The 27,470-nt window shown below is 46.4% G+C and overlaps 1 protein-coding gene across 2 annotated transcripts; it reads left to right on the top strand.

Annotated features, from left to right (window-relative positions):
- The first annotated feature begins 219 nt into the window (after positions 1-219).
- Rgmb (repulsive guidance molecule BMP co-receptor b) lies at positions 220-26,890 on the top strand. Of its 2 annotated transcripts, XM_041680046.1 has the most exons (5): positions 220-852; positions 1,796-1,871; positions 5,196-5,449; positions 10,234-10,742; positions 23,652-26,890. In XM_041680046.1, the coding sequence occupies exons 2-5, from the start codon at positions 1,867-1,869 to the stop codon at positions 24,309-24,311; spliced, it is 1,428 nt and encodes a 475-aa protein (XP_041535980.1). In that variant the 5' UTR covers positions 220-852; positions 1,796-1,866; the 3' UTR covers positions 24,312-26,890. The 2 variants fall into 2 exon arrangements, with proteins under 2 accessions (XP_041535980.1, XP_041535981.1); XM_041680047.1 differs by lacking the exons at positions 220-852; positions 1,796-1,871 and having other exon boundaries at positions 4,910-5,449.
- The last annotated feature ends 580 nt before the right edge of the window (positions 26,891-27,470 follow it).

Genomic DNA, 27,470 nt, shown 5'->3' with positions numbered 1-27,470 from the left:
TTTCTACCTTTTCTCTCTCTGGTCGTGAGGCCAAGCCACACTGGTACCTCATGTGGACAGGACGACAACCCTCTTACGCTCGCATACGTCCGGGGGACCATCTCTGCCACCCCCTTCTTAGCTACACACAGTGGGAAGACCCTCGAGGATAGTTGGGGGTAGGACGTGCCTTTGGAGGCGCTGGTGCACAGCTAATAGAAACCAAGGAGGAAATCGAGAGTGTGTCTGCTGCCCTCGTGGCGGCGCGAGTGCGGACACCGCTCGCGTCTGCCGCTGCCCTGTCCGGGTGACAACTGGCCGAGTCCCCCACCCGGGACCGTGATGCTGCGGGCGGTGGGTAAAGGCAGCGCTGCGGGCACGGAGGGCGGCGCAGAGGGCGGCGCTGGCGGCGTGAAAGGCGCCTTTGTGCAAGCCCGGGTGTAGGACCCGGGGAGAGCAGAGAGCTGACCGAGACCTGGAGTGGGGGGACAGAGGCGTCCCGCACTCAGCCGTCGGATCTCCAGCAGGACAGTCGGGTAGCGCGGTGGAGATGGTCTGAGGCGGTGACCAGGGGCCGGGAGTGGGAAGAAAGCAGTTTCGAGGAAGTTGGGGGAGAGGGACTTGTCTCCCCGCCCTCTCCCCCTAGGTGGCAGAGGCCCCGCTGGCTAGCAGGGTGCAACCACTGGCCCCGGAGCTCACTCCGGAACCGGCATCTGGAGAGCGGCCCCCGGGTGGAGCCGCCCGCCTGCCGCCCACCTGGGGCAGAGCGGCGGGAGGGCGCGGCGAGGCCTCCCTTCTGCGCCCCGGCCGCGTGGCTTGCGGCTTATTTTCCCAGCTGGCAAGCGTCGCGCTGCAGACAAGGGAATGCCTGTGGTGAGTTGTTTATTTTGTTGAAGTTTGCGGTGGGCCAGGAGGACGTGGGGGGCGAGAAGCAGGCAGCGGCGGGGACTGTTTTGTTTAGGTCTCGGTCCACCTGTGTGGTATAAATCTGCCAGGCTCGGGGCGGTGGGGCCCAGGGTGAGAAAGCCCTGGCGTTCCAAAACCTCTTGACCACGTTTCATTCGCATTGCCTGGAACTGACTACAGTCAATGCAGGCTGCCCCCCACCCCCAGCCTTCTATGGACACTTCCCAAGGGACAGTCGTCGCCCCTGTCGCCCCTGACCCGGGGACAGCTGGCCACTGAAGTTTCCCCAGCTTCCCACTCCCACTCCTTGAGGGCAATGGAGCTGAGGATTTGGTGTGAAAGGAGCCCAAGAAGAGAGAGAAAATTTGTCCTGGGGTTTTTTGGTGTGAAGTTCGTTCAGGGGTGTCGGATCATCCTGTTTGTACAAACTGGGATCCTGGGTTGGCCAATTTCCCAGATTAGGCTGGTGAAGGGCTAGTGGGCTGGCTCCTAAGGGAGCCTATAGGAACCCCTGGGGCTGATGTTAGTCACAGCCTCAGCTTCGTTTGCCTGGAAGAAAAGCCTAAATACATTAGTGAGAGGGTAAAGCTTTTAAGGCCTTCTTGGGAGTGAGTGGCTGGCTAATGAGAGGTTAATTTTGTTTCGAAGGGAAGGCAGCGCTGGTTTCCTGAGATAAATGGACAGGAAGCGCATTACCTCCAAGCACTGGCAAGCGGCTCCCAAATGCTTTTTGCACCTGCTGCTTCTCTAGCCCTGCGAGCCAGAGGCGAGCCGCACTGGAGTCTGTAGGGATCAAGGGGCCTCGGCTGTAAGCCCGGGTTATGAACCTCCTGCGCTCTGCTCTCTGCGGTCTCTGTCTCCTGGGGCTCAGCGCTTACACGGAGCTCTCGGGCTCTTCTCTTACACCTAGGTCCTGTGTGTTCCGGAGCTCGGGGGCATCCTGATCTCGCTGAGCCCCTTCCAGGTGCGGAAGGGTTAAGAATGATGTAAGTACCAGCCAGAAGCTACACGCCTCTGGGCTCCTGGACTCTGGGCTATTCCAGCCTGATTTTCAAACACTGTGGAGCAATGAGCAGCAGGGGAACCCTTACTCCAGAAAGGGTAGCACAAATCTCTTACTGCAGGCTTCTCGGTCCTGGGTGAGCTGTTAGGCAGAGATCCTCATGTTAGGTTTCTGGATATGGAGATAAAGTACCTGGGGAACAGTTAAGACTCCATGTAAAGGTCCAGGAAATGAAACTTCATCATGTTTAGAATCTATTAACGTTTCTGGCATCAGTTTTAATTTTACGTATTTGCATGTCCATGGCGTGGTATACTTGGCTGGGTCTTCTGGATGTACAGTTCTGGTCTCATCATTCCTTCGGGGGGGGGGGGGACGAGAGAAAAAGAATTGAAGTGGTAAGACACAGGGTGGATTTTTGGGTTGCTCGAATTGCCAATCACCTCGGTTTTTCCCCCTAATTAAAGTGTAAAACTTTTAGAATCATCAAAATTTTGTTCTAGCTTCCTCCCTGGGTTTTTCTTTGCACAGTCGCAAATTCTGCTTAAACTTGCCGCACACAAGCTTGAAAAGTGACTGCCCTATAAACGATCATTCAACATGCCCTTGATTTCTAAGCTGATTTCAAATCTTGCTAACAGTCCAGATTCACTCCCCCCCCCCCCAGTGTGTCGAGGGACCTAATGTCATAAAAATAGGAACCACCTTGTGGGTTAATTGTAATTAATTGTAATATATATATACATATATATTCTCTAGCAGCTGAACACTTACGCAGTAATAAAAAGTGAATTGTTAGGCATACAAGTCTTAAGCTTGTCAAATTTTACAACAGAGGAGCAATAAAACACCTTAGAGATGACTATTTTCCTCTGAACAGCTTTTTTCTTTAATCAGGATTCTCAGCAACTCGAGGGTGCCCTCTACTGATAAGACTATCTAAAGTCCCACGTGTTTCAGAGGAAAGTCATCAGCAGGAAGACCCAAACCAAATTGAATGTATTGATCTTTAACTTTTTGGTTTTATGAAGTTTGATAGTAACATAAGTTACCTTTGTAGGATATAATTAAATATTGGGGTAAGAAAACTCTACATTTCGCTGTTAGCAGTTAAGGACTTTAAAAAAAATCTTTATGTGTAAGAATGTTTTTTTTTTTTTTTGCCTGTATGTATGTCTATGCACCCTGTGTGTGTCTGATGGCTATGAGGGTGAAGAGAATTCAGATCCCCTGGAGCTAAAGTTACAGGCTGCTGTGAGCTGCCAGTAGGCACTGGAAGAGCTGCCAGTGCTCTTAACCAGCGAACCATCTCTCCAGCCCCAAGCTAAAAGGACTTTTAAGAAGAGTATCATGTGCTTACTCTTTCAAAGACATTTATTAGTATTTTCTGAACTGCATTTCGTGGATTATATGTACTAACTGCAAGATGATAAAAAAAATTGCTCTGATAGCATTTAGTATGCACCATTAGGTAAAATTGTCAGATATATTCCAGCCCCCCCCCCATGAAAAGTCATTTCTCCAGGCAACGCTGAAGCTATTATTAAGCATATTAAAGATAGACATAAGGCTTGGATTATATCTTGGGTAGTGAAAGGTGTGTTTAGCACTTGAGTCATCTGGGCACGTAATAAGTAATGAAAAATTATAGTAAAAACAGATAGGTCTCTTTCATTAGGGACCTAGTGGTTTGAAGAATTCACACTGTGTCTAATGAGTGAGATGGTGAGACCTAAAGCCTTGCCCCCCAATTATCCTGGTCCATTGATTAGCACATTGTAACATGTGGAATATTAATGTGACTGTGGTTGATAGGAGATTTCTAATTAGAGATTCTGAGTAATGCGGCAGGTAAAGTTGCAAACTGTAATTTAGATTGCAGTAAGTGCATTTTAAATGGCAATCCTCAACCGTTTGGGGAATGGCAGAGGCAAGCGGAGGGTAAAGTGGTTCCTAGCCCTGACGCCATTCTCCAGAGGAGATACCACTTCACACTAACTGATAACAAATTGGTGCCTGTCCTCAACTCCACAAGCCCCTTCCTAACCCTTGGCGATTGTTTGTGGGGTTTTGCCCTTGGTTTTGGAGGACAACTCAAGTAGAAACAGACCTACCATTGGCTTAATTTAATAGACTTGATATTTGTGGAAAAGCCACTGAGCAACAAGAAATCATGGCGATAATTGCACTGCATAAAAACTCACCACTCTCATTAATCTAATTACCTTGTAACCGAACACGTTGAAGTTTGCCCAATCCCTGACTCCCGCTCTCAGCTTTGAAGTGGGGGAGGGGGGACGTCAAAGAAACCAAAACACCAGCGCCTCACGCAGCTGCCGGCGAATTCCACCGGGAGCTCGCAGGTACCTACTCATTTCGTCCATCTGCTGCGGACTTCGGGCGTCATTTGAGTATCTAAGGCGGCTCGGCTGGACTCTGGTTTTACCTAGAGACCCCGACAAGTTTGCTAAGAAGTTCAGCAGATGTGATTGGCTGAGGGGAGGAGGGGGAGACCTGCTTGCTACCCAGAGCTCAGGGAAAGTGCTGGCTTCCTGCAAGCGGCTGGAGCCAGCAGGGCCGGGAAGAGGAGGAGAAGGGGGAGGTCATTAAAAACCAACAACGAACAACAACAAAAAAAAAAAAAAAAAACTAGGAGGAAGCTGAACCTGAGCTCATTAATTCAAGGAGAGGTTAAAGGCCGGTTCTCCTGGAACGCGGGCCAAGCGAAAGTCGCTGTCGCCCTTTTCTATTGGGTACCAGAAAGCCGTGATCAGGGGGAAAGGGGGTGGAGGAGAAAAAGCCCAAGGAAGCCGGCAGCAGGAGGCTGCGCCCTAACGAAGCTGCCCCACCCGCCGGCGGCGGACGCGGAACTTGAGTGAGACGCACAGGGCGGTGCGGGGGCGGGAGGCACGCTTGCAGCCAATGGGAAGGGGAGGTGGAGCGCGGCCGGGGGGCGGGACCTGCGCGGATTGGTGGAAACTCGAGGGGGCGGGGCGAGAGTGAGGGACCGAGATTGATTGACCGCGCAGGCCACGGGTGCGGAGCTCTCCGGGCCGCTGGCTGCCACGGCTGGTGAGGTCCGGGCGATCCACGCGCGCCGAGCCCACGCCAGCCGGGGGCCCGGCCGCCCGCGCGCCCGCGCCTGCTTCCGGCGTTCGCTCACGGTCTTTGTATCTTTCCTCCCGCCCCGCTCTGCCTGCCGCGTCCGACCGCCGCGATGCGTCCGCGCCCCGTGGCCACCTCCCTCCGCCCGCGACGCCCGGTTCCTTGCGGCGGCCGTGGCTGCTCTCGGACGCTGGCCTGAAAGGAAGAAGAGGAGGAAGCGAGGCGCGCCCCCCGGCCCATGCCGCAGCCAGAGGCCCGGCCCAGCCACCGCGCCGCCGCCCTCGCCGGAGCGCACGAGACCTGCATGGACGGGCATGGGCGTGAGAGCAGCACCTTCCTGCGCCGCCGCCCCCGCCGCCGCCGGGGCTGAGCAGCGCCGCCGCCCCGGGCTCTGGCCGCCGTCGCCCCCGCCGCTGCTGCTGCTGCTGCTGCTCAGCCTTGGGCTACTCCACGCAGGTAGGCGCGGGCCGGGTGGGGAACGGGCCGCGCGGGCTTTGTTCTGGGTCCCCGGGACGCCACGGCCCAGGCGGGGCGAGCACGGCGTTCCCTGGCTCGGTTTCACGGCTCTGCTTGGCGCCGGGTCCTGCCCGACCGCCTCCGGCCCCCGCCAGCGACAGCCGCTGAGCGGATCCCAGCGTGCAGGGGCCGCGTGCGGGATCAGCGCTCCGGGGCTTTATTGCTCTCCGCGGGGGTGTTTACTGGAGCCCGCTGCGGATCGGGTTTCCGCTGCCTTAACCGCCTGCGAGCGGAGAACAGAGCCTTGTGCGGCGCTCCTCTGCTGCTGTGGGTGGTGGCGAGGCTGGGAATCGCACCCCGTGCAAAGATTTTTTTTTTTCACCCGAGTTTGGGGTGGATTCCGAAGGAACTTAAGTTATCCGGGATTTCTTTCTGTTTTGCCAAAGCTGCTCTCGGCACAGTTTGGCAGACTGAAGAGGTGCTATGGGGCTAGCCTCGTATTTTCGGTTCCTAGCGGGCTTGACAGATGTGTGTATCAGTGCGGAGGTCGGCAGGGCCTCTGCCGACGACGCAGCACTGAGGAATGTACTCTTCGGGTAATAAACCTGAACCTTGTGATATGGGATGCCTGTTTTTGTTTTCTTAACAAATAAGTACAATTTCTTTTTTAGACTTTCCCTCTAATACAAAAAAAAAATCAAAAGAATCATTGTCCTTCTGCTTGAAAACCAGAGCATTGGATAGATTTCCCCCTGTGTTTATGATGACACTCACACGCTCTGATCTGGAGAGTTCTAGTTTAATGTCACTCAGCTGTACTGAGAACTTTTTACTTGTTAAGGCATACCAACCATGCTAAAATAGCCGGGAGGTCTTTTTATGGAATGGAGTAAAATGATATTGAAGAGACAGCCTTTCGAGGTGGCGTAACGGCTGCTTTTTAACACTGTCGCTTGGGGAAATGGACTGGTCGTACTAAAAATGTAATAGCCAGTTGTGGGATAATTAAGGCTTTAAATTAGTAGCTTTCAAACCTTAGAAAAATGTCTGCATGTGGTTTCATGGAAACTTTTTGCTAATGCGCCAGTATTCAGGAGTGTTGGAGGAAAAAATACCCATTGTGTGTCAAATCGTGAAAGGGAAGTTGAAATGCTATGTTGAGCTCAGTTCTCTTTGGCAGCTTGGATATGGTTGCTCTAGGGCCATGGCAGGATTGGAGAGTAAGTAGTTCCTGGAGATTTCCTTCCTGGCCTGTATAAGCATAAGAAACTGGAGTTTGGAACACGAGGTCCCTTTCAGAATCTCAGTGTATGCTCACACTTAGCTTGAATCCAAAGGGCTTGCACGGCTCTCGTTTCTGTGAAGAGATCTCTTTGAAGACGGGTGTTGTTGAAAAGCTGGGGTTCTTTTCCAGACCAGGGAGCCTAGCAAGTGCTGCCCGCAGATGGACCGCCATATGCTTTATGTCTGGGCCCATATCATTTGCCTCGGTGCCCCATATGGCTCTATAATTTGCTCGATTCGGCTTCATATCTCATTTCCTTTATTATAAACTGGTGGCTGGGCTGCAGATTCACAGCCCTGGCGTGAAGGAAGCTGTCTTGCGTGGTGAGTCTTTTATGTCAGATTCATTAAAAAATGGTGAAAGCTTTAGACCACGAACCCTTGAGCACTTACAGTAACTGGCACAGAAATACACGTCACACCAGTTGTAGGTGATCTGACCCCAAAGTAGAAAATTTTTCATTGTTAAGTGCACCTTTTGAATTCTGCCCTTGGGAAATGGCATTTGTTTATTCTCATATGTGTTTTATTTTATTGTGTTTTAAGACCTTTGCAGTTCCTGAGTGGATATCCAGTAAGGGAATTCTTGCTTACTCACACACTTCATGGCCTCCTTGGCCACATCCTGGAGTGTGTTGCTGTTCTGCTTTGTCTTGGCATTTTGACAAGAGGCTCACTTTACAGCTTCTCACGGGCAAAGTGTGCTCTGTCATTATTAATTCATGAAACTTCGATATTTCTGGGTGTATGCTGCAAATGAGTCATTCTACGGGAGCCTGCAATGGCGCTGAGAATGCTAACCTCAAAGCATTTTCTCTTCAGTCATCTCCCTCCCCCTGATCATATCTACAGCCACGGGTTGTTAGAACCCTAATCCAAAGCAAAAGAGCAGCTGTCAGCGCCTGCCTACCACTAAAAGGGGAGCCCTTAAGAGTCAGGGAATAAATGCTGCATCTTCTCCCTCTTCCACGCTCGCATGGTGCATCTCTGTGCTTTTCTTACTTTTGATATTTTATGGCTGTTTGAAATAATTATAAGTAACTGTATACTCGGATAGATTTTATAGACCATAAAAAGAACAAATAGGCCCCACAAGTTTAGCGGAAAGTTCTAGTACGGTCATTATTTGTAGTCCAAGAGGTAGGTGTTGGTTACTGAGTGATCTTGACCCTGCTCTTCTTGTTTTGTGCCTGCTGTGCATCTGATTGTAGAAGAATAGTGGTATAACTGTCACCCCATTGTTGTTGTGGGGTTTTTATTCCCAGCTTTCAGTGATTACTGTGCTAGTCAGGAATTGAAGAGAATGGCCTTAACTAGCGCTAGCTAGTTGTGCAATCCCACCAGGACAAGGCAAGGTCTTGAGTACACCTTCCCTTGAAAATGGCTTGAAGGCTTCTGGGAGAGTGAATTTGCTTGATTATTGTTGTTGATTTGTCTTGTTCAGTAAAAGTAGTTGAAAGTAAATAAATCTGCTTGGGAGAAAGGAGTCTTATAAATTGAGCTTCCTTGGTTAGCGTTGCACTGAACAAGTCTTAAATTAATCAAATACATGAAGATGTTTTTTTTTTTAAAGTGGTCTGGTGGTTGCTATAAGTCCATGGCTCCAAAGTAGTAAAATAATTATAATCTCCTTTATTCTGGTAAAAGTGAAAATGAAGATTCAGCTGATCCTTTTTTTTCCCCAGGTCTTTGGAATCTCACAAAGATGTCAGATTGCTATCTCCCACACTTTCTCCCATCTAAAGCCAGAAACAGTTTACCATTTCATTAAAATTTAAAAATATCCATTCTGAGTCACCTTCCTAAATCAATATAGGGATTACTACATGATGTCTTTTATCAGATGGAGTTTTAGGTGTCGATATCCTAAAGTTTACTCTATCCGCATATTGAAATAGTTATATATTTTAAAATAACCCACTGATTTTAATTAGCCATGGTGGCATACACCTGCAGTCCAACATTCTGGAAGCTGATGCATAAGGATTGCAAGTTCAAGGTCAACCTGGGCTACAGGTCAATGAGACCTACCTTGTTTCAGGAAAAAAAAAAAATGTAGGACCTAGAGAGATGGCTCATCAGTTAAGAGCACTGTCTGCTCTTCCAGGAGATCCCAGTTTGATTCCCAGCACCTACATAATGGCTCAATCATCTGTAACTCTAGTTCCAAGAGATCCAACATCATTATCTGGCCTCTGAGGGCACCAGACATGCCTGCAGACAGAACCCTCATACACATAATATAACAAACACACACAAAAACTAGCCAAAAATCAATGAATGGTCCAGCGATGTTGATGGTTTTCCCCCTCTAGAATACACAATGTGTGATATTTTATGCCTGAAGAAAAACCACAAAGCTTGCTATAACAACTTCCTCGTTTTTCAGAAGAGGAAGCTGCTAAGAAGTGAGATCCAGTAAGACTTCTTCTGTAGGTCAAGCACCTATAAGGAATTTCAAGTGTATGCCACAGTTCATTTTATTCAACTTGAGATACACGAGCCATGTTTCAGTAAATCTAGTCTCGCTTTTTGATACAATATGAAATCGATGGATACACATGACTGGCAGTGTTGTTTTGTCTCTTTGTCTTGTGCTTGAGGGGTTTCATGAATTGTTATGAGAGACAAGTGACAAAGTGATTTGGAAGTTTCGTTAACACAGGACATTTATCCTTGCGTTTTCACTTCAGCTTTTTCTTCAACTTAAGAGGGAAAGTGAGGTGTGTGTTCACACACACGCTAGGAATTCTTGACTTTATAGGTCTCTGATTCATGTTTTGAAATGTATTTGTGTTGCATACTTTTTTAGTTTTTTGTGTATGTGTGCTTTGTGGTTTACTTGAGATCTGTGTGACAGACGTGTTAAGAGAAGTAAAATTGGATCTTGGTCAAGTGAATCACTTTTTGTAGCCGAGTACTTAACGTTTTACAGAAGCTAGGGCGTTGAGACTGCATGTAGTTTGTTCGTAATGTACCTCAGGAAAGAGAATGACTTACTACTTGGGTTTTTTCCCCCCTTGATTTTCATACCCTGTAGCTCTACAAGAATCAGGTAGAGATACTTTAAACATACTATAATTTAGAATTTTAGCCCTTTTCTGTTGTATAAGCTTTAATCATAGCCATGTGCATAAGTGTATCTCTCCCAGTGCTTTCCAAAGCAAATTACTCACACAGCTTTAAAAATCAAAACAGAGGAATCTTGGTCAAAAATCTATAAATAAATAGCAAACAAGAAACAATATTTCATTTGCAGTTCTAACCTAGAGACATTCCTAGACTAGACTCATGCTCAGTCACCAAACCCCAAGCTTTAAAGTTTTCAGTTAACCGTATCCAGTTTTTCTCCCGGTGGCTTAATTTGAGAGACATGGTAACTTAGTACAACCTTAAAAAGAAGTCTGAGGTAGACTAGACAGTTCCCAGGGGAGAATAGCATCTTCTCATGATACCCGGAAGTGAAGAAGCTTTTACATGCTTGGTCTTCTTTCCGGCAGGTGATTGCCAGCAGCCAACTCAGTGTCGAATCCAGAAATGTACCACGGATTTCGTGTCCCTCACTTCACACCTGAACTCTGCCGCCGATGGCTTTGACTCCGAGTTTTGCAAGGCCCTCCGCGCCTATGCTGGCTGCACCCAGCGAACCTCAAAAGCCTGCCGCGGCAACCTGGTGTACCACTCTGCTGTGTTAGGTATCAGCGACCTCATGAGCCAGCGGAACTGTTCCAAGGATGGGCCCACATCCTCTACCAACCCGGAAGTGACCCATGACCCTTGTAACTACCACAGCCACGGAGGAGTCAGAGAACACCGGGGAGGGGACCAGAGCCCTCCCAATTACCTTTTCTGCGGCTTGTTTGGAGACCCTCACCTCAGAACTTTCAAGGACCACTTTCAGACATGCAAAGTGGAAGGGGCCTGGCCCCTCATAGACAATAACTACCTTTCAGTTCAAGTGACAAATGTGCCTGTGGTCCCCGGATCCAGTGCCACGGCCACCAACAAGGTGAGTATGCTCCTTGGTCCCTCTTTCTACACCCCCTTCATGTTTGGTCCTTCAGACAGCTTGTGGAGTACGTTATACAGGCTTGTTTAGAGGGACCATTTGTATATGTTCTTGGGAAGTTATTAACAGGATTGGTAAAAGTTTGAGATTATTTAATAAGGAATTTTTCTGGCATACAAAATGTGGGTCTAAACTTAAATAGGCAACGATATGAAGAATAAAACGTAATCAGTGAAATCAAGTTCTCCAGCGAGAAACGGCAGGCCTGTTTAGTGAGGAAAATGTGTGCCTTCTCTGGCGCTGTCTTGTGAGTGCTCGAGTGTGGGACTCTTCTTGGAGTGATCCACGGTCAGATTAATCACATAAGTGAAGTGGGTATTCTGTAAAGAAAGCTGTGAAGCCCAGGGCAGCAGCCCATCGGGAAATAAACGTACTTTATTGGAGATTTAGAAACTATAGTAAATGTAATGGCTGCAATCCAAGCTTCCCAGTGGCAAACCCACAACGGTGCTTTAGTTAGTAACCTTTTGGTAACCAAGGAAGTTAGGGATTGGCTATTGCCGAGCAGTGCGATATAACACCTGTGTAATCTCACACCCTTGTGTTAACAGTCTAAGCCAGAAGCTAAGAGGAAGGTTGGCAAAACTAAGGTATTCTTACCCAGGTCCAGTGTCTGCTCTATGCTAGTTTATTTTGAAGAAACCGATCGTATGTAGAGACCTTTGATGCCAACTATAAGGCAGGCACCCGTGTTTTAGTACAAGATAGGAGAGTGCGGGTTTCCAAATACCAGTCATTGCTAAGTAACTTAACTTAGTAAATAAAGGAGTTTCCCCTGGTGTCCCAGCTAAACTGCCCCTTTTCCTTCTTCCCCAGCCACAAACCCACAGTCTCATCTTGTTTTAATTTCCTGTATTTATTAATCTGTTACTTCGTTGTCATAGACTAAATATAATTGACAAGAATCAGGCTTTGAAGTCCTTTGCCTGCTCATTTGGTTCCCTCCCTTGCCTCCAAATGTGGAGCGTATTTTTAGTGAGGTTAAATTATTTTACTTGGCATTTTGTGAAGGGAACTTTACAACACCTCGGGAGATATCTGGAGACACCCAGGAGTGTCACAAATCTAAAAATAGAAGCCATTGCTCTTGACAAAGAAGACTGTTACACTGAAGCAGACATTTTAGGGGATCTCCGAAATGTTTTTACTTCAACCCAGTAAAATCTCAGGCTTGCCTTTTGCCTCGGCAAATTCTACATCTTGGAATAAACTTTTCTTTCCCTGGCTCTTAGGCGTTTATAAATAACTTTTCTTATGTAGATCTCATAGTGTGCATTTGGTAAAAGTTAGGTTATAAAGATACATATTGATGGCCTGTGAGATGGCTCAGCAGTTTAACAGCACCTACTGCTCCTGTAGAGGCCCTGGGTTCGGGTACCAGCACCATCCTGGCTACTCAACCATCTGTGACTCCAGTTCCTTGATCTGATGCCCCCTTCTGGGTTCTAAAGGCACTTAAGTGTGTGTGTGTGTGTGTGTGTGTGTGTGTGTGTGCGCGCGCGCGCGTGTGCGTGCACGTGTGTGTGTAGACCATTGCCAAAAATCCAGGATTACAACAGTCATCAGACACCTCAAACTTGGGATAACTGAAGATTCCATGAGGATTCGATGAGCCATTACATTGTGAATGGGAAAGTTATCCATTGTTCAGAGAGTTGAGGATTTGGAAGACTCTTGGTCAAATTAAAGTATTAATAGTATATACACTATTTTAAATATATATATAGTAATATATACTATATGTAATTACATATATGGAACAATTTACAGCACACTTAAGATTAGAAGGTTAGTTAAAAAGAAGAAAACACAGGTGTGTTTTCTCCATCTGATAGGAGACAAAGATTTTGTTCTTTCAAAATGGAGGAAAAAGTGGTCCTCAGAGAAGAATTAAGAGGACAGCAGGCATGTGTGGTGTCTCAATTGCACATTTGTGTTTTGCCTCACCTACTGGCCACGCCACTCAGCAAGTTCCTTTGTGGTCCTGCCTCCCAGCAGCTGCCGTACTCTATTACCTGTGTGTGTTTCCAGGGTATCCAGGCTGTTTTTGACGGCCTGTCTCAAGACCTGTAGGATATGTGTTGCTGAAATCCGCAAAGGCCTAACATTGCTACAAAATCTTACCTTTAAGGACTTAAAGCATTGAAGAAAAGGTAGTGATAAAAATAAAAACAGTTGATGGGTATGGTGGACACACCTTTAGTCCAAGCACTCTGGCGGTAGAGGCAGCCCGATCTCTGAATTCAGGGACAGCTAGGACTGTTATACAAAAGAGGAAAAAACTTTTGGGAAGGTTTTCTCCGTATGCATCCCACTGGACGTTAATCAACCACCTCACATTTTTATCTCTGTGACAAATACCTGAGCAGAAGCAGTGGAAAGGAGGGAAGGGTTATTTGGGTTTCAGTCCTAGCTTGACAAGGTTCATTGCTTTGAGCCTGGGGCAAGACAGGATACCAGAATGGTGGGAGCATGTCAGAGAGGCTACTTACCTAGGGCTGGCCAGAAAGAGGCAAAGACAAGAGAGTGTAAGAGGGGAGACTAGGGACGAGGTGTCTGTCTGGGGAGGCGACCTACTCCCTCCCTAGGTCCCACGTGCTTTCCCCTCCTCCCCAAATGCTGTCCTATTAGGAATCCGTCTAGTCTTTTGGAGGCATACTTCACTTTCTTACTGAGAATTTCTGGAAAAACCTGGGCCAACCTCAAGTACCCCAGCATTGTACGTTGCCGATAGCGGAACTTGCTCGCGTGGTGAAGCGTTTCTAAAGACCTGTGTGCTGCGTCACTGTGTTTAAACACTGACGGATGTGGAAGGCCAGCTGTGAGACAGAAACACCCGCGCATTTCACGGCCCTCACTCCTGAAGAGAAATGCTGGGTTCTGGGTCTTTTACTCGGGTCACTAAGAGAGCTGGGTCCTGGAAGCCTGAGCCAGGCTCCTGCGAGCTTCACTTAGTGAGGTCTCCATTCCAAAAGTACTTCCTGCCTGTCACCAAAGGGTACCTAGACTGAGTAAAATAAGATGAAGTCACTGGACTCAAGGGGCGTTTATTAACTAAACTTTTTTTCCACGTGTAAGCAGTGAGTGAGTTAGGACAGATGAGCCTGGAGTGTGATTTATCTCCCTATCCACTGTCCTCTCCACACACGGGCCCTCCCCTTCACATGGGAAAGAAGGACTTGTTTTTCTACATGGTCATGGTGTGCACAGGTATGCTTTCTCGGAGCCTCCATGTTTTTGCTCAGACCCTTCGCCAGCCGATCTCTTCCTCTCTGGAAGAGTCTGTACTGGGAGGCCAGCTTGCCTGGTAGATGTGTTACTGAAGGTGAGAAGCCAGGGCAAGTTTTTCATCTCCCCCCTGGGGCCGCAAGAGTTTCTGGCACACCTACACACCTCACCCATCTCAGATGCAATCTTCCCCACCTTTGGCTGCGAGAGGCAGATGCAGGCATGCAGACACTGAGAAAGTGAAATGAGGGGAACTTCATTAGAGCTGGCAGTGTTGGGGCACAGTGCACTAAGGCAGCTTTCCTACCGTGGAGGAGGCAGTCACACCCTGTCCGCGCCGGAGAATCATGTTGCAATGGTATCCTGTACCTCACACGCGCCAAAGAAGCCAGGTTACCTGTCTATGGCTGCTTGTGCTTCTGCTTCCACATGTCCTTTGGCACTTTCAGACTCAGCCCATGCATTTAATGGGCTGTGTCTCTGTTTTTAAAGAAAGGTCATTAGCGAGGATGTTTAAATGCATGGTCACAAAAGGTGGCTAAAGAGTAAAGTGTTGATCCTTTCCCTTGACATGTTCCCGGTAGCATGCATTAAAGTCGCTGAGACCGTAGTAAGGATTAGTGGAAGGCTTGCCTAACACGAGTAAAGTAACTGAGTTACCGCCTCAGACCCACAAAACAATGAGATTGAAAGTAGAGTTTTTAAAACATTAGTCTCCTGCTAGCTGGTGGAACACGGAAGCCAGGCCTTACCACCTGGGTTAGTTCCTGGAACTCACGTGGTAAGGGAGAATCGACTCTACGGATTGTTCTTTGATCCCACACACATACAAACACACAATGCATAGATAAAATGTAATTTGAAAAAATGAAAAGTAAGTCATTCTCAAGTACATTCTCACTAATTTTTCAAAATGCTTTCAGTTTAAAAACAATGGCTGCGTTTTTAATGATGATTTTTACAAGTACCCTCTTGTTTTGTGTTCCCTTTAATTTTTATGTAAAATCGTGCTTTTTTTCTTATTGCTTTGGCTTTCCTATACAATACTTAACTAGCATGAAAACAAAATAGAAGTAGGGAAAATTGGGAACCACACATCCTGGTCCCCTCCTTGAACCACATGGCTTGTATGGTGAGGTGATAGTGGCTCCCAGCTCCTGTTACCCTGTGGGCAGCACCCAGACCTCCCCAGAGTGTAATAGGATGTCTAGCCCCTCGGGGTTATTTTTGTATATCATCTTATAATCCATAATATCTCTAAATTTCAAATTCTGTAACTGCTTTCTTGGAGTTCCTGAGAGGCTCCACCAAAGCTGGAGACGGCTTGGTTAATGTCTTCCTTGAACTGTGTATTTTGATAAAATCAACCAGTCCTTGTAAGTCCTGGAGTACTGGAGCATGTTGTGGTCACTTTTTTCTGATGGCCCTCAGACACTGTACAGCAACAGTGAACATGTAATCCACTCTGGTCATTATCTGTTGCTTATAGAATTGGAGCATGCTGGGTGGTGGTGATGCACGCCTTTAATTTTAACCCAGCACTCGGGAGGCAGAGGCAGGTGGAGTTCCAGGCTGGCCTGGCCTACACAGTGAGTTCCAGGACAGGCTTCAAAACTCCAGAGAAACCCTGTCTCGAAAAACAAAAAAAAAAATAAAAAAGAATTGAAGCCAGACATGTCTACATCGCAGAGTTTCTAGGTGCACCTCTGCAGCGAGGTTTGGAAATCTGTCCTCTCTTGACCTCATGCCTAGTACATTTTTTTCTTACAGACAAGTTTTTACAGCGCTTTGTTTTAGCAGATGGGTGCCTGTAAGCTATACAGTAGTGATCTTTTATTTTTATCAATGAAGATTTTCTTCCTTCCCTTTGGGTGAATTGTGTTTGGATGTGTGGACCCTTTTCCTGCACGTGGTGGTGTGGGACCTGTTGTCTAAAAAAGCATCTAACCCTTATTCTGAGATTTGCTTTCATTGGGAGATACATATATATAGTTCCAACCATTTCTTTGAGATTTGAGCCTTGTGATCCTTCTTGCCTACAAAGATGCTACAGAGTTCTAAGACTGGTCGGTATTGGGTCATAGTAGGAACAGATAGGAAAGAAGTTTATAGTTATAGCTCCCTTGGTATAATAATTCTGATTAAATGTCATCAATTTGGTGCTGCTACATTTAAAAAAAAAAAAAACATGTGGGAGTTGTTGGGATGAATGTAGCCTCTGCAACTAGTTACCTACCTGGTAGTCCAGTGGTGGGAAAGCGTGGGATTTCCGTGCATCTTCAGAGCTTCTTGGTAAAATGCATTGATTCCCAGAGACATTAGTTAGCAGGATGAGACAGGTGTCAGGAAGCCATACAGAGAGGACAGCTGCCCTGGAAGCCTGTCACAGGCTCCCTCACCCAAGGCTTGTTCCTCCAGCCTTGCTTGCTCCACGATTTGACTTCCCACCTCCCACGGTCAGTGTGCCCTCGCCTGCATCTGTATTTCCACAACCACCAGTCGTAATTTATTTTTCAGGGTCCCATCCCATTTTTAAACCCTTGTTAAGTCATGTGTTACACATTTTGGTCATTCCTGAATTTATTTCAGAAATAGCACAGAAATGTTAAGAGACTGGGTTTTACAAAACACTGCTGTGCTTCTGGGTGGGACTGGGTGTGTTGTCTTTTTCAATTTCCTGTAAGGCTGTTGTTTGTACTGGATTATAAAGTGTTAGGCCCAGGAACTGCTGTAGGGTAGTTTCAGTAAATTGCCTGGAGGTAAAGATTTCCAGGCTGTGTTGAGGGAGAGGAGGAAAGGGGGGTCTTCACTGGTGATCGATCCACACTGTGAAGGAGCATTCTGTAACATGGACGGGCTCCTCGGTTATTCTTCATGCCTGCTTTTCAAATACAGTATCCCTTTGTTTTTTTCCCACATGTGTTAAAACACCCTGGGTAAAAAATTCTTTACCATCTTCTAATCTTCCTGACACTGCCAACTCCCTGAGTCCCAGATGTCCTTGGAAGGAGGAGGCCTTCCAAAAATTCCCTTTGGTAAGTGAAATTAACCCGTGGCTTGTCCACGCCAGGCAGGATTCCTTGAGTGGTGTAGGCCTCTGCTGCTTCAAAACAAATCCACTCTCCTCCATAGTTTAAGGCAGCGAGCGGCAGGAAGCCAAGAATCAGAGACACAGCTGAGAGTCAGAACTTGTTTCCTGTCATGTTTCCAACTCTTTCTTTCTCTCTCTCTCTCTCTCTCTCTCTCTCTCTCTCCCCTGTTCAGTTTTATTTTGAGGGGCAGTGGTGAGAAGGAAATGTTGGGTGGTTGGGGCTCTTTTTGTTGTTGTTGTTGTTGTTGTCAGCTTCAATTAACGCTAGCCAAACCCTTTCTGCCTCTGTGGAATGTGGCCTGAGAGAATTACCTACAGCACACAACAGTGAAAAATGCTCCCTTTCCCATTTCATCTTTATTTGTTTTGACTGCAGTAAAACTTGCTCTTCCAGTGTTTGGATTTTGTGTTCTTGTGGGTGGGGTAACTTAACAAAATGCTCAGCCTGTCCGTGAGTGTGAGGGACAAGAACTAACACACCTAAGCTGGAGTGAACCTGTGATCCGTTGGATCCTAGATAGGAGAACTCAAGGGAAACCCTCTTGCTAGGGAATGGAGCTCTTTCTGCTCCACTTAGCTGATGATGTCAATACTTGGGCTGGGGGTAGGGGGAGGGGTGGTTCAGCTAATTCTAGTCTGGGAGGCTTTCTTCATGTTAGCATGCAATATCTGCACTGTGGATGGAATGGATACCACAACATTTAAACATAAATTTCTTTTCTCCCATGCAAGTACTCCTGAAATGGATTCAGGGTTCAATCTGAACCTATAGACACTTGGCAGGTACTAACATTTTCCCCTTTTCCTGCCCAGGCAAAAGGGTATTTTTGGCCAGTTACTGGTTTTTAAAACACATGGTCGCCAATTCTAACCATCTCGATCCTTTTCTTTTTTATATCTTTGGGAACTTGAAATTGAATCTAGAGCTGGCAAGGACTGTGTGTATTGTGAAGAAGTTGAAGCTTTCTCTCCCTTTCCTAATGCTGAAAAGTAACCAGGGAGGCCATGGTTTCCTGTTCTCCATCAGTCTGCAAACAACAGTGGTTCACCTTCTCATCTGAAAGCCTGGTGATATTGGCCTCCTCACAGCACAAAGTCTGAGCCTGAACCGAGGGAAACTTTAAAGTTTGGGAAGTTGCTGAAGTGTACAGGCCGAAGGGCTTGCCCCCTCATGCTCAGCATGGCGTTCCGCTGGGGTGCAGAAGGAAGTTGGCTGGCTTCCCCGTCTCTGTGCCTGTGTATGCTTCCCGTCTTCCTTTTTTTAATTATATAGAAACTGGTTTTTGAAAGTTGGCATTTGTGTGCCTGTCCCCCTCATGTGCTATCCCTGGGCCAGACTGCTTTCATTCTCTGAGCTTTTCCAGCCTTGGGCCTGGTGCTTCTCTGGACCACCCTAGCAGCCTTCAGCTGTGGGTGTCCTTCCCCTCTGGTTTGGCTTCTTAATTCTCTCTCTGCTGCCAAGTACCCCTGCAGCAGCCAAAACAGCCCCTGTTCTTGCTTGTGTTCATTACCTAGGGCAATTCTGAAGACTTAGGCATGAGCCATTCCAGTTCTCTGCATCCTGTGAGTGCTCTGAACACAGAACTCTGTAGAAAAGGACTGGGGGTAGAGAAGCATACATATTTGATAACTGCTTAGAAGGCAGTATATTTCTCAGTCTCATCTAAATGCTAAAAGGAGTCCAGGGTAAGATTTTTAATATGCTGCTCACCTTGTAAGTGTGCTGTCTTAACTGTAGTTATTGTCCTAGTCCAATAAAAGCAGTTCGCACCTTGCACTTCTGCAGTTCGCACCTTGCACTTCTGCAGTTCACACCTTGCACTTCTGCAGTTCACACACTTTCTGAGAGTATAGTATTCTATGTGAGCTGAATAGTAATTGTACAATTGCTTCCCAGCCTACTGAGTTTACAGCTTCCTAACAGATCACCTCCCCGACACTTTGGGGGAAGTCGTCAGTGACAGCGTATACCCCAGCCCAGCATGTAGCATGCTACATATAAAATCATGTCTGGGCTTTGCATGAAATTGTTCAGACAAATGTTAATCTAAATGTGTGTGAATTTTCTCCCAGTTTCACAAAAGGGAGAGAGTTACCCTCATTGTTATGTAACTGGAGATCAGTTTCCTCTTTGCCTGTATACAGGAGGCCTACTCCAGCTACAGTCCACAGGTGGCCGTGGAGGTGAAGTAAGCTGTGTTTCAGAGTTTCCTCAGCCGGCTTTTCAACATCTAGAAAAATCAGCCTTCCAGAGTAGAATTTGGGTGTGTTAGGGATGGAAGCAAAGCCAGTGTGGTGAAGCGTGTGCTGTTGGAATGGAGGACTGAGTGTCAGGGCTGTATTCCACCTACATGTGCAGACATGAAAGAGGCTCTGAGCCCAGTCGTGGTGTCCTTGAGGGTCTGCTGTGCTTTCATCATAACTACACCCAGACAGTTTGACAGTGTCGACATAGCAACTGATTATATGAAGTAACATTTATTTTCACTTCCTTGTACATGGGCAGAATTTTAACCAGATACAAATCAAGTTGCCTTCCAAGCCCATTTCTTTGCTTCAGTTTCTCCTCCAGCCCCATGGTTAGCTCTGAAATTCCAGTTCTGTTGAGGATTCATTCCAGAAAGTTCTTTGCACTTGCAGTGCTAAGTGCTCTGACTAGACACTGGTAAACGTCCCAGAGTATATACAGAGCCACGGTGTGGGTGTATACGGAGAGCCGTCTGCAAAGCCGTTGGAGGGTTGGGTTCTAAAACCCATGTGTGGTGTTCACAGGCTGTTGTGCCTTGGGAAGTTATCCTGGTGAGGCAGGGCCTGCATTTTCCTCGTGGACTTATTCAATTTTGTTTATTTCCTTTTCTTGCTGGTGGGAAGGAGAGGCAGGCGGAGTGCCTCTGAATCAATGAGTGGTTCTCAGCTGGTGGGTCACGACCCCTTCAGTGTTCAAATGACCCTTTTGCAGGGGTTGCTAAGACCATGGAAAACACAGATATTTATGTTATGATTCATAACAATAACAAAATTACAGTTATGAAGTAACAACAATAATTTTATGGCTGGGGGTCACCACGACAAGCGGAACTATAATTTACTAAACGGTTTCAGTATTGGGAAGGTTGAGAACCACTGCTCTTAATTTTACAACAAACCTTAAGGTCTTGTTGCCGTTCATATGTGCAAAGGTTGATCTGTCGTAACGGCTTTCTCTTCCTCATAGACCTGTGGGTGGTGAAGATCTCAGGAGTGAGATTAAAAATGAATGAGGAGAGCTGGAGAAGTTTGTCTAAGGCGGGATTGAGAGAGACTACATGGGGGAGGGTTAACAAAAGACATTGATGTTTTAAATGCACAGAAATGCCACCCATCAATAATAAATGGTGTGGCATTGAACAGATGTGCCAAATTGAGTTATTACTGCGTGTGGATCAGTTAGTGGAGGGGAAGCAAACAGCATAGCCGGTGTTTTACAACGCGTAGTGAAAACCTCTGTACAAAAGTAAATGCCCATTTTAGGCCCTTGATGGCTGCTAAATGGAAATTTTTAAAGTTTGGAATTTGCAAAACGTTCCGATGAATTTTTGTATATTTCTGAAGTATGAATTATTATTATGGATGTATGAGTTTGCTTTTCTGGAAAGGTAGACTATCTGAAATGGAGTTCATGCTGTTCACGGCTGAGTGCTCGCTTGTCGAGAGCTTGTGTTGCAATCGTCCTGAGGAATGACATTGCACTTCAAAACTCAAGTCGTGTGCAACTGTTACCCAAAGTTTTTCTACATCTAGGTCCCTGCTCTGTACACTTACATACAGAGGCCCTCTCAGGAACCCTTTCCTGTGCTTTGAGATTGTCTCATCCCCTCTGCATGTAGATTCAACAGGTAGTTCTACACACATCCCCAAGAAAGAACTATTACAGTTTATCAGAGAGGAAGTCAACTTCAAACAATGAGTAAACAAAAATCTGTAAAGTAGAGGAGAATATTTAACAGGTAGAGAACGCCAGTTTCCCATGTGTCTGCATAGCAGAGTGTGTAAGGTGTTAGTGAGTCCTGCATAGTCGAGTGTGTAAGGTGTTACAGTGAGTCCTGCATAGCCGAGTGTGTAAGGTGTTACAGTGAGTCCTGCATAGCCGAGTGTGTAAGGTGTTAGTGAGTCCTGCATAGTCGAGTGTGTAAGGTGTTACAGTGAGTCCTGCATAGCCGAGTGTGTAAGGTGCTACAGTGAGTCCTGCATAGTCGAGTGTGTAAGGTGTTACAGTGAGTCCTGCATAGCCGAGTGTGTAAGGTGTTAGTCCTGCATCACAGAGTGTGTAAGGTGTTACAGTGAGTCCTGCATAGCCGAGTGTGTAAGGTGTTAGTCCTGCATCACAGAGTGTGTAAGGTGTTACAGTGAGTCCTGCATAGCCGAGTGTGTAAGGTGTTAGTGAGTCCTGCATAGCCGAGTGTGTAAGGTGTTACAGTGAGTCCTGCATAGCCGAGTGTGTAAGGTGTTAGTGAGTCCTGCATAGCCGAGTGTGTAAGGTGTTAGTGAGTCCTGCATAGCCGAGTGTGTAAGGTGTTAGTGAGTCCTGCATAGCCGAGTGTGTAAGGTGTTAGTGAGTTCTGCATTGCAGGACTGGAATTGCTGTGCACAATGACAAAAAAAAAAAAAAAAAAAACAGATTAAACGTGAAACTATTTCACTCATCTTAACATTGATCCCCGGGTGTCTTTTTTGGCAACTTGTTTGCAGTTGTACATCTCTGTGGCCACGGCAAAAGTGACTCCTTTTCACTCTTCCTTCTGTGAACAAAATGGTCACAGTTCTTGCATGCAGTGCCAAGTTGGTTAAACTTAAGTTCGTTAGACCAGAAAGACACATTACTGGGTTGTTAAATCTTCTGTTTTTGAATGTGTTTTGGTTGAGAACAAGGATCACAACTGTAAAAAGTATTACACTTATTTTAGCCATCTGCATTGTTAGCCCTCAGTGTTTTCTAACCTTTCTCCCGTGTTTTCAGGTGCAAGATTTACTTGAATTAATCTTTTCACCTCCTAGCAATCCCATCATGTCTTAAAAGGGAACTTGTCAAACTGACTTTAGAGCCACCAAATAAATCTGTTTTATGGTCTCCTTTAGATACCCACCCACCTCGGAACCCCTCACAGTGGAGGGTTCCCTGGTTCTCCTGAAGCCATCTCTCTCTGGTCACCTTCTCTGGGTTGTTAAGAAGGTGTTGAAATGTGAGATGGGCTGGTAGTGAAATCAAATTGTGGCCCGGGGTTTTCACAGCACTTTGGCTTGCAGCTGCAAACAGCGGATATGAACTTAACCAGTCGCTCGCTGCAGGGCAGCTGGCTCAGCTCTGCCTTTGTAACTGGCTGAAGTAAAATGAAATGGCTGGAAAATTCCAGTCAAGTTAACACCAGTGGGAACGTGTGGAATTAAACAGTGTGAGCAAATGCTGGCTGGGTTGGGGAAAACTTCAGACATAAGCTTGAGAGTGGTAGTGAGGTTTGGGGGCCATTTCTGGCTTTTTAACAAGGGTCCATTGTTTTGACTAGTTCTTTTGCAGGAGCTTAGAGGTGCTTGCCATCAGAGTAACTTACAGAGCATGTGGCTTGTCCATCTGCCCTCTGGACCCAAATCACCCAACCCTTTATTCTGTTTTTTCATTTGAAAAAAAAAAGTAACAAAAAAATTAAACTGTTACCACATTAGTGACAGACAATAAGCCAGATCTCAGCTCCTCAGATGGCTCTGGGGAACTGCTCCTTCTTTGGGCTAGAGACCCTCATCCCCTTCCTAGTTCCCTCTCTCGTCACAAGTCCGCTGCAGAAACGGGAGCAGGCTCACTTCTTCAATTGTGTTCATAGCTGTTATAGAGGAAGGATTCTGCAGGGAAGGAAATGGCCCAATAGAAGGAAGGTTTTGTATTATCAGTGCATTTTTTTTTCTCCCTGAACTTTTTGCTTCCTTTGGAAAATTGAGAGCTGACTGAGAAGATGAGGAGTCAGAGGCCCCTGGCGCTGTTTGGGAAAACATCTTCGTTACTAGGTTTGGGGCGTGTTATCTGCCAGTGCTTGAGAGCTTTGCTTGTCAGTAATTCCCTGTCGCAGGATTAGCCAGTGATGCAGAGCATTTGATGAAGAGACTTAAATCTCTCACGAGGCGCATGATTGACATCTGTTGCAGGTGCCCCCACCCAAAGCCTGTTTCATCTCTCAGTGCTTATATTCAGTTTGTAGTGGTGAGTCCTGGGAACTCACCATGGAGATGGTTCAGGGAAGGATCTCTTTAGAGGTGAGACTTAGATATCAGTAATGAAGTCCCTCGGAACTTCTGTATAGCTTAAAAAGAAACCCCTAACCCTTACCCCGGCTATACTATGCCTGGTATGGGAGATAAATAAAAATTATCAAGAAAAGTGGACGGTTTCCCAACAGGGGTGCTCTCTGTGTCGGGAAAGCTTCGCGTTTGGGAGAGTTCCCTGCTCCTGTGGAATGCACTGTTCAGCCCCCAGCGTGTTAACCTGTCTGTCCTCCATTCCACAGATCACTATCATCTTCAAAGCACACCACGAGTGTACGGATCAGAAAGTGTACCAAGCTGTGACAGATGACCTGCCAGCGGCCTTTGTGGATGGCACCACCAGTGGCGGGGATGGCGATATCAAGAGTCTTCACATCGTGGAGAGGGAGAGTGGCCGTTACGTAGAGATGCATGCCCGCTACATAGGCACCACAGTGTTTGTACGGCAGCTGGGTCGCTACCTGACCCTTGCTATCCGAATGCCCGAAGACTTGGCCATGTCCTTTGAGGAGAGCCAGGACCTGCAGCTGTGTGTGAACGGCTGCCCCACCAGTGAATGCATTGATGACGGGCAAGGCCAGGTGTCCGCCATCCTGGGGCACAGCCTGCCGCACACCACCTCAGTGCAGGCCTGGCCTGGCTACACACTGGAGACTGCCAGCACTCAATGCCATGAGAAGATGCCGGTGAAGGACATCTACTTCCAGTCTTGTGTCTTTGACCTGCTCACCACTGGTGATGCCAACTTTACCGCTGCAGCCCACAGTGCCTTGGAGGACGTGGAGGCCCTGCATCCCAGGAAGGAGCGCTGGCACATCTTCCCCAGCAGCAGCTGTGCAGGGGGCACTGACTTGTCTGTTGGTCTTGGACTCACATGCCTGGTCCTTATTGTGTTTTTGTAGGGCTTGTTTGTTTTTGGTTTGGTTTGTTTTGTTTTTTTCTGGGTTTTTTTTTGTCTATAACAAAATTTTAAATATATATTGTCATAATATATTGAGTGAAAGAGTATATATATGTATATACCATGTATATGACAGATGTTTGTCCTGGAACACCAGATTGTACATTATGTGTTTGGCTGTTTTCACATATGTTGGTTGTGTTTTTTGATTGTATCAATTTTATTTTGCAGTTTTGTGAAATGTTTTATAATGTCCCTGCCTAGGGACCTCTTAGAAAGCACTTTATTTTTTATATATTAAATATTTATGTGTGTACCTGGCTAATATGTACAGTGCATATACACAGACACCACAACAGTCCATTTGAAGGTGACCAGTTTGTAGCTACCCTGGGTGTTCCTCCTGCACTTACCATTGCTACTGATTTGCCAAGATGGAGCTGTCTCCCTATCTGAAGTGTCAAATTGAGAGGAAGTTGTTGCCGCCCTTGCAAGTACTTTTGATTCTTAAAACACGGATCTCACTTAAGAGCCCTGTTTCTAGCAGCTCACTTTCTCAGAACGTGGGGATGATATTGCTACAACTGCAGTCCTTCTTACTCTGATGGTGACATTTGAGCACATGTGGCCTGTGAGGTTGACCGTTTGTGAAGAGTCTGGTGATGGCTGTTTCAGGTAGATCCCAGGCATCTTGCTACGCCTGATCTAGTCCCCTATCCCTGTTTAAATTGTAGTTCTCCGTCCTTTAACTCTTTAAGGAAAACCAAATCAAAACTTAGTAGATTTCATGCCTTGCTCTCCCTCTCTGCAGTTTGTAGAAATCATGTTCTTAACTCTCTCCTCCGTGGCTGGTTGGAATCCTAATGGTTCTCTCCGGCTCCCCCCAACGTCTCCTTCACCGCACCTCAGGATTCCAAATTCTGGCTGTTAGTCTTCCTCTGATATAAGGTCCGGGTGTGGGGCCTTGAAATCAGGAAATCTTCCTTGTGTATCGATACACACTTGCCTGTGGATGCTGGTGAGTCCCGATGTTTGAGTAGCCTCTGTCTTTTCAGCTCTGCCATCTTAACACCTGTAGTCACTTAGCGAAATCCCCATATGGTAAAGTCTCTCCTTGCCTCTGCCAGGTACCCCATTGTTGGTACCAACTCTAAAGGGCTGTGAGAGTAGCAGAGTTAACTCCTGAATAGATAGGTTTGTATTATATCTAAATGTGAGTGTTTGGTTCCAAGAAGTAATACAATTTGTGTTCCATTATTTAAGGTTTACATTAATGCAAGCAAAAGATAGGAACTTTAAATACTGGAGTGATTTAGCCATGTCCTGTTGGCTGGTGGCACTGATACACTCAGGCTGGCGGCAGGAAAGGGTATCATGTTGTAAGTTGTATTTCTTAGAGAAGTGATAATCTCCACAGGGTGGGATTGTGTGTTTATCTAGAAGCAGCAAACCCTTACCTTGTGTGAAATTATGAAGGCATCTTTAAAAGCTGAACTCCAGAGAGCTGGAATCTAACCCTGTAAAGAAAAAGAAAAAGAAAAAAAAAAAGGTCTTTTTAAGAAAGCTAGATTAGGACCTTCCAACCCGAAAGCATGGCCACTTTTGTTCATCTGTGGAGTCATGGACCAGAATCCGTCACTAGCTAGTAACTTGTAATTGAGTAGAACAAGGAAGGAGAGATGTCGGCTACTTTTAACCACTATTTTTGTGCAAATAGTATAAAGAAAAAAAAATAGAAGTTTCTACAGTGTCTGGCTTTATAGAGTGTGATTGATAGATACACCTTTATCCTTTTGTAGGGAGAACAAGACCACCACCTCTACTCATAGTTTGGAAAAGGAAGCTTGCTTAGCTGTATTCTTTAGCGGGAAAGGGTGCCCATGAGATGTACTACAACCATAGTATTAGTAATAGAGTGTGGTGTGTGGTTCTCCCTAATAATCAGTGTCTGTATGACCTTGACAGTCCCCACAGATAACTTTTAAAAGTAAAGTATTTCTGTAGAGAAGGGCCAGGTTTTCTTTGGGGTTTCTAAGAACACACTGCTTGCACTTGCTTCGTGAAGTCTTTAGCCAAAAGAATTTCAGACCATGCCAGCATATGAATAGGCAGGCTATAGCTCGCCATGGGTCTCCTGGGAGAGCTTAAAACTTGGGCCAAAACACTGGTTTTTCAGAGCCATGTGGCAACTTTAGAAAAGACTCAAAAAACACTTTCCTTCACTGTGCTTGGAAATCCCCCACATTGTGCCGAGTCTTTCCAGAGAAACCTGTAGATGTGGTTTGTAGGCATATGAGTATCTGTAAAAACAGTGAGTGTGCAGTGTGTAAATACTTTAAATTATTATGCTAGAAAAAAATAAAGTTAACAAACCGTGCTGTCGAATGTTTGTTCTGTGATCATAGTGTCGCCTGCTGGAAGAGCTGAGGAGCCTCTGCAGAAGCCAAGGAGTAAGGGAGTTAAAATCCCCGGAGTTTTCGACAAGATGGACTCCTTGCCCCTGTCTCATTTGACTGCTACTGTAGATTTTTTTTTCCTTTATAACTTTTAAGAAATTACAATAAAGCAGTGTCTGTGAGACTGGCTGCTGGTCCTGAAGTTCTATCTGTAATGAGTAACTTCGCCCCTTGATGCTGCACGCTGAGTCTTCTGAACGTCTCCTGGGAAGATGTGGGAGGTAGGGCTGTTTTTTGTCTTTGAAACCTTGCAACCCTCACTTCCTGGGTGTTTTAAAAGGAGGTGTCGTGGTTATGAAGATGTGGGAGGTAGGGCTGTTTTTTGTCTTTGAAACCTTGCAACCCTCACTTCCTGGGTGTTTTAAAAGGAGGTGTCGTGGTTATAAGTTATTTGTGTTAAAGAAATAGAGGGTAAAAAAGTTTGGAAACGAAAGACTCAGGAAAGTGCCTGCCCTCACTAGGCGGTATCCTAAATGCAGTAAACCTGGGAGTTGTCAGGGTGGAGGGAGACTCACATAGTTCTTGAATAGAGTGCTTGCTGTGTGTAACAGTTCAGAGCACAGAAATGGGAAGTCTCATGTCAGCTGGATCATGCGGGCTACAGTTCCCGGGTGCTGACTAGATGCCATGTGTATAACACAAGAGTTCATACTTCCAATACTCACCTGTTCCATTCCTCCAGCTTTCCAGAGACCACAACTAGA

Source organism: Microtus oregoni, unplaced genomic scaffold (assembly GCF_018167655.1).
Source record: "Microtus oregoni isolate MIOR12 unplaced genomic scaffold, Mior012 000033F_ref0000390, whole genome shotgun sequence".
Lineage (NCBI taxonomy): Eukaryota > Metazoa > Chordata > Mammalia > Rodentia > Cricetidae > Microtus > Microtus oregoni.
The sequence above is the reverse complement of the archived record's forward strand: the minus strand, read 5'-3'. Positions and strand labels throughout refer to the sequence as shown.

Excerpts from the sequence above, each read along its gene's own strand:
- Rgmb (XM_041680046.1), top strand. Across the intron at positions 5,450-10,233 it reads CCTTGGGCTACTCCACGCAG|GTGATTGCCAGCAGCCAACT; the intron begins GTAGGCGCGGGC and ends TCTTTCCGGCAG. Across the intron at positions 10,743-23,651 it reads GTGCCACGGCCACCAACAAG|ATCACTATCATCTTCAAAGC; the intron begins GTGAGTATGCTC and ends TCCATTCCACAG.